The 11,828-nt window shown below is 55.2% G+C and overlaps 1 protein-coding gene across 7 annotated transcripts in view; it reads left to right on the top strand.

Annotated features, from left to right (window-relative positions):
* Positions 1-11,828, top strand: part of GAS7 (growth arrest specific 7) — a 202,546-nt gene that overhangs the window by 149,876 nt on the left and 40,842 nt on the right. For 5 of the 7 annotated variants that reach the window (XM_006099724.3, XM_023763360.1, XM_006099725.3 and 2 more), the window contains exon 4: positions 10,138-10,223. The exons of the other annotated variants lie outside the window; for them this stretch is intronic. In XM_006099724.3, the coding sequence (XP_006099786.1) occupies positions 10,138-10,223 (86 nt within the window). The remainder of the gene's footprint in view (positions 1-10,137; positions 10,224-11,828) is intronic. 7 annotated transcript variants of the gene reach the window in all.

The raw sequence follows: 11,828 nt of genomic DNA, 5'->3' as shown, positions 1-11,828 counted from the left end.
GGTGGGGGGGAGGGGGAGTTGGCTCAGACCCCCTGGGCAAGAGGGCGTGGGTGTGACAGATTCCTGCCTTCCCCTTCCCACCCCCCACCCCCCACCCCCGACAGACACAGCGAGAGCCCAGTCTGCCCGCCCTGGGTTGGGTGCTGCACCTCCTAGTGTGGCCGGGGAAGCTGGAGAAGGGGAGAGGGTCAGACTCAGGGATGAGAACTGGCCCAGTGGCCAAGGTGTTAGACTGAGTGTGCTGATGCCGACTTTGCCTCCTCTGCCCCTCCCTCCAGGGGCCCAGGGCAGGGTCTCCCAAGGGGAAGTCGGGGCAGCCTCAGTCTGTCAAGTTCTCTGCCAAAAAGGGCTTTGCCTTCAAAGACGGTTGGAAACCTCTTCACTCCCCTTTGGAAAGTCACGTGCACAGCAGCGTCCTGAGGGCTCAGAAGGCCTGAGAGGAGACGCCCCTGTAGCGGCTTCTGTCCTTTGCTTGTTTGCAATACACATGGCAGTTCCCTCCATCTGCGAGGGGCGTGCTCCACCCCCCCCCCCCCCCCCGCCAATGTGGATGCCTGAGATCGCATTTAGTACCAAACGCTGTATATACTGTTTTTTCTACACATACATACGTACATTCCTGTGATAAAGTTTAATTTGTAAATTAGGCACAGTAAGAGATTAACAACAAGAACTAAAAACAACAGAACAGTTATGAAAATGGACTGTTATAAAGGTTGCACAAATGTGGCGTTATCAGTAAGGTAAGGGTGACGAACACAGCACCGTGGCACCGTGACAGCCGTCGGAGAACCGAGCGCTAAGTGACTAACGGCGGGAGCACATACCACATGGAGACTCCGCACAAAGGGATGGTCACGGAGCAGGGCGGGGCAAGGTTTCATCAAGCTACTCAGAATGGCCAGCAATTTAAAACTAGGAATTGTTTCTTTCTGAAACTTTCCACGTAACATTTTTTGGAGCGTTGGACCCACGAGGAGGGGCACGCCCTCCTTGCTTGTTAAACTTCTCGGGCTCTAGTGCAATGGTTCTCAGCTCGGGGAGTTTTTGCGGACCAGGGGACATTTGGCGATGTCCGTCGTTTTGGCAGTCACCATTCGGGGAGGTGCTACAGGCACCGGTGGGCTGAGGCCAGGGATGCTGCTACCACCCACAATGCACAGGCTAGCACAGCTCCAGCACAAAGCATTACCCACCCGAATGTTAGTAGTGCCAGTTCGGGAGCTCTGGTCCAGGGTCACCCAGAACATTGGGTCAGCGCCGCACAGGGTCACTGGGAGACTGACCGCAGCCATTGCCATGAGAAGCAGCGCAAAACCCACTGAACCCCAGTCCCTTGATCTGAGACCCACTTTTTGTTTTTCCCCCACATTTCAATATGGGGTTGGATAAAAGTAGGCTTACGGTTGTGAGCATATGAAACACAGAGTTTATTCTTGCATTATTATTTACAATTATTGTACTACTAGAGGCCCGGTGCCCAAATTCGTGCACTAGTGGGGTCCCTTGGCCTGGCCTGTGGGATTGGGCCAAAACCAGCTCTCTGACATCCCCCGAGGGGTCCCGGATTTCGAGAGGGTGCAGGTCAGGCCGAGGGACCCCACCAGTGCACGGTCGGGGCCTGGGAGGGACGCTAGAGGTTGGCCAGCCAGGGAGGGGCCACGGGAGGGCTCCGGGGTGTGTCTGGCCCATCTAGCTCAGTCCCGATCGGTCAGACCCCAGCAACAAGCTAACCTACCAGTTGGAGCGTCTGCCCCTGGTGGTCAGTGCACATCATAGCAACTGGTCAACCAGTCAACTGTCTGCCCCCAGTGGTCAGTGCACTGGTCAGTGCACATCATAGTGAGTGATTGAGTGGCCTTAGCACATCATTAGCATATTACACTTTGATTGGTTGAACTGATGACCAGGCTACCGGAAACTTAGCATATTAGGCTTTTATTATATAGGATTTTCCATATGAATAGCTGTACAGCTACTTTGGCCTGCATCTTGGAGGTCAGGTGCGTCCTGCAGTCGGTGGTGGATCCGGTTTCATCGGGAGCATTTTTTTCCTTTCTTAGTGCACCTAACATAAGGGTGCCTCTGGCAGGCAGGCCCGCTTAGACTTGTGAAGTTCTGCCTAGTTAGACCGGGCCTCGGGCGCCTCGCGTCTCCTTGTCAGGCTTCACTATGCCCATTCATAAGTAGAGGGGCCAGGGGAAGAGCAGGACTGGGTCCGTCCAGGCCTCCAGGGGGTGTGTCTGTGGTGCTCTCTCCCTGGGGCGAGAATACACCCAGCCCTCCATCCCCTCTGGGATGGAAGGGAACAGAGCCCACTGGCGATGCTAGAGCAGGATCCGGGATGTTTTGACATCTTCCCTCGTTTTTTTTAACCTGAACCTCGTAACTAGAGAGTAAAATAATAGCCACCTCGGGTTTCTGTCTTCGGGGCAGCCCTGGGTTTTTCCCAGCCCTTCCCTCATCCCGTTTCGCAAGCAGCTTCCGGAGACTATTTATTGTGGGGAGAGAAATAGACTCGGGGAGGACAAGAGGTCGCTTCACCACTGATCGTCTGCAGCCTCATCTCCCCGGCAGCTGACTCCCCTCCTGAGACCACGCAGGGCCCTGGATCTCAGCCCCTTCTGTTCGGCTCACGCTTCTGCAAAGCAACAGTGATGGCGTTTCAAACCTTTTCATTCAAAATATATGCCAGATGCTGTTCTCTGTGCTGGGGATACAGCCACAGACAAGCCAGACCTGTGTGGTCCCTGCTCCCACGAACCTACAGCCAGCAGGGGCGCGGGACCGGCAAGCACACGTGACATCTGCCTGACTTCCCTGAATGCGCTAATGCAAGGGACGAAAACAGGGCCCAGGGGCTGGGAGCCAGGGAAGGTTGGTCTAAGGAAGTGGCCTTTCAGCTGACGCTTTGCGGACAGTGAGAATCTGTGTAAGTGTGGGGAGTGGCAGGGAAATGTCCTAGGCCAGGGAACACCAGTGCAAAGGCCCTGGGGCAGGAGTGGTCTTGGCATGTTTGAGAATGGAGAGCGGGCCAGTGTGGCTGGACGGTAGGGGGTTAAGGGAGGGCAGTCGGTCAGTGGGGCCTGCTGGGCTTCCCAAGACAGAGAGAGGAAGGTGTTGGGATTTTGTTCTGAGCATAATGGTCGGGGTGGGGATTCAAGTGAAATTCAGCGGAGACTTCTTGCCTTCTCCGCCTCCTGAGAAACCGCCTCCTGGGAGCAGCCAGGCAGCCGGGGCTCTGTGAAGACAGCTCTGGGTTAGCCGTGATGGGGGTTGGGGTACTTTTGTGCAAGGGCGGTGGGCAGTGGTGAGGGCAGTGTGGGAAGCCCAACCACATTTACTGACCACAGACGTGCAGTATGGACACTCCTGACGAAGAACATGGAAAATCAGGTCAGGAAGAATGTCAGTGGGAACCACAGGTGAACCCAGGCTGAGGCAGCCCCCTGCATGGACTCCGGGTGCCAGGGGGTGGCGAGGGGGTAAAGCAGGCCGTGGGCTCGGTTTTACTTTCGAGTTGTAGCTCCACGAGCCTCCGAGAGGGCCACCTCCACACAGGGCTGCTTTCCGCTCAGTGCAGGTTTGCAGGGTGACCAGCTGGGGAGAGGGCGGAGCACTGGCCCAGCCCCCACCAGGTGGAGTCCGCTCTTCGGATGTGGGTGCTGGTAGGGTCGGCGCTGGGCCGCTGGGCCGGGGACTCCCCCACTGGCTTCCTTCTTCACAGAGTTGCATGCTCAGGACCTTGCCGGGGACAGTTGATGCCAGGCCCTCTGGGAGGTCCACGGAAGTCAAGTTGAAACCCAAACGGAAAACCCAAGGCACGATTAGGCAACCACTGCAAGTACTAAGTCATCCTTGGGCTGGTTTATTGTGTAGCATAGAAGCAGGGATTTACAGAGAGGGGAACAGTAGCCGGCCGAGGGAAAGGACCTGTGAGTGGCGTGAGGTTGTGGGAGTTCCGTGTGTGAGTCACGGGGTCGGAATGACCGTGCGGAGCGGTCCGTCCAGCAGGGCTCTCACCATGATGGAAGCGTTTGCACCTGCGCTGTACGCTGTGGTAGCCACGGCCACGGTGGTCAGCAGGTCCTGGAAATGTGGCTGCATTTTCAATGTCGTGTAACTTCATTGAATGCCTTTTTTATTTTGGAGTCATTTTAAATGCACAGGAACATTGTAAAGACAGTACAGAGGAGTCTGTGTACCCTTGACTCAGTTTCCCCTAACCTTGACATCCTATATAACCCTGGCACATTTGTCAAAACTAAGAAACAAGCATTGTACACCACCATTAACGAAACTAGATTTTATTTGATTTCCCTAAGTTTCCCAGTATCGTCCGTTTTCTGGGCTAGGATCCAGTTCTGGATACCACATTGCATTTAGTTTGTTTTTTGTTTTTTAAATGATTTAGAATTTAAATTAGCCAAACGTGGCATTTCCTCATCAGACCGGGCAGGTGTGGAGCGTGAATTCCCTTCTGAGCTTCTGAGCCTGGGATGTGAATTTGTGTGCGATTTTAAAGATGGAGGAAATCTGTCTTTCACTGAGTTTCCCTTGGGGGGCGGGGTTTTCAGGAAACCTGGGTTCAGGCTTGAGCCCACAGAGGGATCGTCCCGGGGAAACAGCCCCCTGCTGCATCCCCAGAAGCCAGGTCAAAGCGGGGTTCCACTGAGGACCCCCTGGCCTGCCTGGGACCCTGTGGCGCCACCAGGAGGGGGTGCTTCTCCTGAGCAGAGGCCCCTGGGAAGGGGGCTTCAGAGCCCAGGGTCCCGCCCGCCCGCGCCACACTTGCTTCTCTAGCGGAGGAAGCCTGAACGCGCTCTTTTCCGCAGGGAGCCAAAGGGAGCCGAGCCGACCTTCACTCATTGCAGAATTAGCATGTCGCCAGGCCCTTGGCCAGACCGCACCACTGACTCAGGGGAGGCCATGGCACCCCCGTTGGAAGGGGCTTGCATGTTCCTTTAGCAACAGTGTCCCCATCACCAGGGCCCCAGGGGGCCTTCCCAAGGCTTGCTTCATCTTCGATGGCCTGGAGGAAGCCCCAGGCTTTCACCATTCACAACCACTGGACACGTGTACTGTGAGTTCCATTGTGGGGAACAGCGTTTGCATCTTAGACAACCAGGGGAGACTGTGAGGGCCAGGCAGCCAGACAGGTATTTCCAGATGAGAGGCTATGATGGTAAAACTGCTCCTCTAAACAGACTGGGCAGACGCTGCACGCACCTGAGGAGGTGAGCGTGATGCTGGAAGAGCAACTTCCAAGGCCTTACTGGGTGTGGTGGCAGTGGGTGGCGGTTGGGGAGTGGGGGGCTGGGACTGTGCCTTCAGGGGTGCTGACCACAACACTGGCTACCGTGTGTGCCTGGATTCAAAACCTGCCTGTGACAGCCACCGCTGTGGTTCCCAAAGTGGGTTCCACTGGATTCTGCCCCAACACAGGGGCTGCGGCCCTCTACGTGTAGGAATACTGCTAACTGAGGCCTTGTTTAAAAGACACAGAGTACACCTGTGGATTTGTAAAGGCCTACTGTGAGCAAACCAATTGAAATCTGAACGGTGGGGGCACTTGTACAAACTCCATGGACCTTTCCCTTCACTTCTTGTCATAATACACACCCTGCAGAACCGGTGCCGTGTGGTACCGCCGGGAAACGGCATTCTACCGGGTTGACTGTGGGTCGGAGGGAGGGTGGAGGGGACAGATTCAGGAACAAGGCCCTGGGCGCCCCGGGATCACAGCCTTGAGGAAAGAAGTGCCTGTGTTGATTCCGGAGAGAAAGGAGATTGGGCCAGACCTAGAGGAAAGAGAGGGTTTCCGGGGGGACACCTTGTTTGGAAAGGGGCACCTGCTCTTTGGGGCTCTTTAGAGAGCAGGAACCTGGACGGTGGAGCTCAGGATGGAGCTGTTGCGCCGTGGATTCCGGGCAGCAGAAGTTGCAGGCTCTTCTCTGTTGCTGTTTGTCTCTGCACAACCCTTTCTGTGTTTCTTTTCCGTTTTTAACCACTTCCCTCCTCCCCCAGCCCAAATGCCTCCTTCTCCTTTCTATCGAGTATCGGTTCTGCCTCCTGCGTCCCCCAGGCCCCCTCTCGGCCCGTCTGTGCAACTGCCCACAGAGAGGGATGAAGTGCGTGCTTGTGGGTGTTTATATTTGTATCTGAAGTTACTAAAGTTACTAGATCGAGCTTTTCGTTCCCTCTTCTTATCTTAAAAACAGCTCATTTGGCATGTTATGTGTTTACTTGCATCCCCAAACTAAATTATGTTCCTTGTGGTTATGAGTGATCGTGGTCCTTGATCAATTTGTATTTAACTTCCCCGTCCCCCACCTTCCTCCCCGCCCCGAAGCTGGAGGCCTCAGAAGCACCCACTTCTGGGCTCATGAGTTTTGTATGTAAACCCTTGGTAAGTGGGGAGCCTGGAGGACTGGGAACCCCAATGCAGGGTGCGGAGGGTGGGCCATGCGGTTCAGATCTCTGCTGTATGCAGACAAGTGGTTGAATGGAAAATTATTTTTTCTTTCCCAGTAATTGTTTTGACATGAGCAGTAATTAGCCAACAGCTGACAGACCAGAACTGAAGCGAGAACAAGAGAATGGATTAAGGGCAGAATGCCCTGCGTCAGACAACTCCTGGTTGCCGTGAGCAGCCAGCTGGGAGCCTGGGGACCTGGAAGCGGGGGGAGAGAACCGTGGGGTGAGGGTGCTGTGAAGGGAGTACATAGAGGTCAGGAGGGCAGCCTCTTCCCTCAAGAACTTGGGGACAACCTTAGTTTACAGGGATCCCACTCCCTCAGAGGTAATGATTGACTGGAAACCGAGGCCTGCTCAGGTAAGAACTTCCAGACTCCGTAGTCATCGTCAGACTGAATGTGGTTCTGGTTGTTGCTTCCGTTGGTAGATTTTAGGTTCGGGTGATGTTGGCATTGTGTGATGAACTGGGCAACTGGCCACATGTTTCTATATGGTGGTGCAGTCTGTGCCTGAGCGTTTGAAGGAGTTTGCCCATGCAACCATCCGGGCCCAGTGCCTTTGGAGGGAGGCCACTTTTCAAAGATTTTACTCATTTTGGCATTTCTAGTGTCCTTTGAAACCATGTGGATCATTTGAACCTTATGGAAGGCTTTGTGTTTATTAGCATCCTATATAATAAAAGGGTAATATGCAAATTGACCCTAACAGTGGAACAAGCAGGAACGACCAGTTGCTGTGACATGCACTGACCACCAGGGGGCAGACGCTTAACATAGGAGTTGCCCCCTGGTGGTCAGTGTGCCCCCACAAGGGGAGCTCCACTCAGCCACAAGCTGGGCTGATGGCTGCGAGCGCAGCCGCATTGGCGGGAGGCTCTCCCTCCTCCTCGGCAGTGCTAAGCATGTCTGACTGCGGCTTAGGCCTGCTCCCCCTGGAGCCATCAGTTGGACATCACCCAAGGGGTCCCTGGCTGCCAAAGGGATGTCTGACTGCCAGCTTAGGCCCGATCCCCTGAAGAGTGAGCCTAAGCCAGCAGGTGGACATCCCCCGAGGGGTCCTGGACTTCGAGAGGGCGCAGGCCAGGCTGAGGGACCTCCCCCCTTCCCTAGTGCACGAATTTTCATGCACCAGGCCTCTAGTAGAATAATAAATCAAATGCTGTTGCATTAAAGAAAGTATCTCTGCTGGTTGTGCTTGTTTTCTTTCTAATCCTCCATTCCAGGCACTTGCGGTCTCTCCCTCTCAATTACACACGCTGATCTGGTTTCTTCATTGTTGTGACCCCTGGCCCTCCCCCCATCACACAGAGAGGACCAGCGGGGTCCTTAGTGCCACCCTGCCTCCCAGCTCAGGAATTCCTGCTGCCGTGTTTCTATCTCTCTCTCGTGCTTTCCTTTGCTTTATTTCCGTAGCTTTTGATTTTTTTCTAAATTTTTAAATCGAATGTTTAGTTCATTTATTTTTATTTGTCCTTGGCTTTGGTAATGAGGTAATGAAAGCTATAGATGTTCCTCCAAATATAATTCAGGCCTTGTCCCTTCCAATACGTTCTTCCTCATTATCTTCTAAATATTGTGAACTTATTGTTTTAAATTCCTCTTTGGCCTCAGATTATTTAACAGGGCATTTTCTCACCTTTCTAAGCATTTGGAAGTTGGGGGGACGGGAACTTGTATATTTGTTCTTTTGTTATTAATAGCTACTTTTATTACTTTCTGCTCAAAGAATGTGGCTTGTGTTATGTACACCTCTTGCAATTTATCGATCCTTAATTTGTGGCTTAAATATGCGCAACTTTTTTTTTTAATGTTCCATGGCTTCTTGGCACAGATATCATCTTTGTTTGTGGGGTGTTATGTTTCATGCATCCAGTTCAATCAGCCTTTTAAATTAAGTTACTGAGCTTTTCCACATCCGCGCCTCCGTCCGCCAGGCCCTGGGCTGGGAGCCGGTGCTGAGTTTCCTGCTGTTGACTGGCTTCTCCAGCATCTGTGTTTTTCCATTTCAGTGCTGTGTTGCCTGACCAGTACACCTTCCCAAAGGTCATGCCTTCCGTTTCGTCGTATTTGACATCAGTCTAATGCCCTTGGGGGCACAGCTTATGCCGATCTGAGTAGACGGTCCTCACGCCACCTCCCCGACATTCTCTGAAGCTCTTGGAATCCTGCCCGCCCCCCTTAGCTGGGGGACTCCTGGGTAGTGCCAGCAGTTGACCAGCTGCCTGAGGGGAGTGTGGCTGTCCACGTGGGGTCCAGCTCTGGGCCCAGTTTCCTGTTGTCCCGGGGTGCCTATGCCCCCCCCTTCTCCTGCAGTGTCGGGCCCACCCTGCAGGTCGGGAGCAGCCCCGGGAACCTGCTCAGTGTGGCTCTGTTTCACTGCAGGCCGTGGAGGAGGGAGCACCCCAGCACGAGGGAAGTTCCCGTGGGGTCGCCTTCACCCCATGGCTGGCCTCCCGCCCCTGCCGCTGCACATGAGCAGGGTTCCCGACGTTCAGTCAGTCTCCGTTTTGCTTCCTGCCGCACTGCAGAGCTCTCAGCAAACTGTGATTCGGACAGGAGTCTGTGCGTCCCCCCAGCCCGACCTGCGCGGTCCGTGCTGTGGCAATCGCTCCAAGCCTGGGGCGGGGGAGGCAGGCTTCCTTGGTCCCCCGTGATGGTGCAGTCTTGGGTGCAAGGCGACTAGATTCAGGAGGTAAGCAGGAAACCTCCCTCTCTCCACCCCCTTTTTTCATGAAGTCCTTTATAATTCACAGGTCCGTTTTGCAGGTGTTGTCTCATTCATACCAACAAAGTAGGTTTGGGGACTGGGGAGCATGGTCCCCATTTTATAGCTTCAGAAGCTGAGGCTCACTGAGCAGGAGCCACCGGACTGTGCCCCTGAGAGCAGCGTCGCCCGTGGGAACTGGGGTTGTGTGGGCCGCACAGCGGTGCTGGGGCTGCCAATCCCCGTGGTGGGGGTATTTATGCCACAGAAACTGGTAAATGCTGGGAACCAGCCCCCCATCCCCCCCCCAACACACACATACACACATACACACACACAAGGGCCGGTCTGTTAGCTCACATTGGGAGCACGAGTGAATGTCATTAAGGGTAGAGTTTTAGAGACTTGAATTTGTGTGTGTGTGTGTGTGTGTGTGTGTGTGTGTGTGTGTTTAATCTTGGAAAAAGCAACTTAAGAAGGTGTCAAGATCACCTGGCTATTAATTGGCAAAACAGTTGTCATGGAAACAGTAAACACACTCCTCACATGGCACTGTGGCCGTGAGGATGGAGGGGTTCTCAGAGCGAAGTTTGTCAGAGAGGAATTATAGGATGGTGCTGGGGCCTCCTGACCCCAGAGAGAGAGCGGGCCCTTGCCCAGCACCAGTGACCGCAGCCGATGGCGTTTCCAGAGACGGCCATTGGGTGGGTGTGGCCTCGGCTCTTCCAAGCACATTCCTCTTCCTCTCTGGCTCAAAAAGAAACGTGTCCGCCACGAGTTCAGTCATTGGGTGCTGGGGGTTAGAGAGATGCTTGTGCCCCTTTTCCAGCTCTGTGAATACGGGGGAGGTCCTGAGACGAGCCCTCCCAGCGCCAGGCCCCGAGGCGGGAGAAGGGGCGGCAGGGGCAGGAAGTCTGTGGCCAGCGCCACATCTGAGCCGTGTTTCTGTCCCCACAGTGAATGGATACCACGCATCAGGGACCCCAGCACACCCTCCCGAGACTGCCCACATGAGTGTCCGAAAGTCCGCCGCTGATCCCCAGGTAAGGCGTCCTGTGAGGGGAGGTAGGGGCAGGCGTTGATGCGGGCCAGGGAGGTGTCAGTAAGAGGGGTGCATCGGGGTGAAGGTGGCTGCACACGGCCCACTTCTGCCTGAGTAGGAAGCCGTTGGTCCAGCTGGGCCACCCCAGTTACCACGCTGGAGAGAGTGGGCAGCCGTGGGCAGTTTGGTTCTGGGTAGGGGGTGGTTTGGTGGTGGGATTGTAACTGTTGCTGGGGCAGCGGTTCCATCCTGCTGCCTGAGTTCCTGTTAGCGAGTGAAGATTTCCCACGACTTTAAGGATATGGAGAGGGCCAGGCCATTGTCCTTTGCAACCTTCCCTTCCTCCCCCAGACGTCCCAGGATGGAATTCTGTAAGATGTTGTAGACATTTACTAATCTAGCCTGGGGACAGCCCGGGATGGAAGGATGGGAGTGTGACTTAGATTCCCAGGCTGCCTTTGCATTCGTCGTCTGGTTGACACGTGTGCGACCGCACGAGGGCGGTGTCAGCACAGTTCCCGTGTCACAGGGAGGTCACAGGGAGGTCACAACGAGGTCACTGAGGTCACAGATGGATAAGTGACACCTGCAGGTGGCCATGGTCACTGGTGGTCAGACCGGACCTCGGTGCCAAGCCCGAGGTTCCCAGGCACATTAAGCTGCGTCGAAGGCACTGAGGACTCGTCTTATTTATTTAGTCTCTTCAGAAATTATCTAGATGTCCTCTATGAAGCCTCAAACTCCATCCGCCCTTTCCAGGAATTAAAGGGCCAGGCCCCGAGGGAGGTGGTGATAATGATGATGATGATGACAACAGCTGCTTGTTATCAACAACAGTGGGTAGTACCTGCCAATCATGGAAAGAAAGACCTGGGGGCGGGGTGGTGTGACTGCGGCCAGCTAAGATGTGACACTTACTTTAATGCAGGTGATAGCACTCATTTCCTGAAATGTAATTCAATTGTTGTCCTAGGAGGTGGAGTGCTGGGCTCAGGTTCAGTTCAGTGAAAACTCCTGGAATGAATCCGGGCATTCCCATGGGCCCAGGCTTCGTATATTAGGACTAGAGGCCCAGTGCATAAATTCGTGCACCAGTGGGGCATATCGGGGCAGATCCTGTCGGGAGGAGGAGACAGTGGGAGGTTGGCTGGCGATTGGCTGGCAGGCCCAGCCCCTGATTGGGGTGGGGGGGCCAATTGGGGGTGGGACTGGCTGTGGGGAGGGGCTGTGGGCAGTGAGCCCACTGGCCCCGCCCCCAGATGGGGTGTGGGGGTGCCGATCAGGGGTCAGCACTGGGGAAGGGCTGTGGGAAGTTGGCCGGCCAGCCCCACCCCTGATTGGTGTGGGGACCCCGATGGGGTACAGAGCTGGCTGGAGGGAGGGGCCGTGGACCGATTGGGGTGGTGAGGGCTGATTGGGGGTGGAACCGGCTGTGGGAAGGGGTGGTGCGTGGTGGGCCGGCTGGCCTTGCCCCCAAATGGGGTGGGGGGGCTAATCAGGGGCCAGCGGCCTGGGGAGGGGCCATGGGTGGTTGGCCATTGGCCCTGCCCTTGATCGGAGTGGGGGGGGCGGCTGATCAGGGGCAGAGCTGACTTATGGGAGGGGC

The sequence above is a fragment of the Myotis lucifugus genome, unplaced genomic scaffold (genome assembly GCF_000147115.1).
Source record: "Myotis lucifugus unplaced genomic scaffold, Myoluc2.0 scaffold_282, whole genome shotgun sequence".
In the NCBI taxonomy this organism is placed as follows: domain Eukaryota; kingdom Metazoa; phylum Chordata; class Mammalia; order Chiroptera; family Vespertilionidae; genus Myotis; species Myotis lucifugus.
Note: the sequence above shows the minus strand (reverse complement) of the source record. Positions and strands in the feature narration are given on the sequence as shown.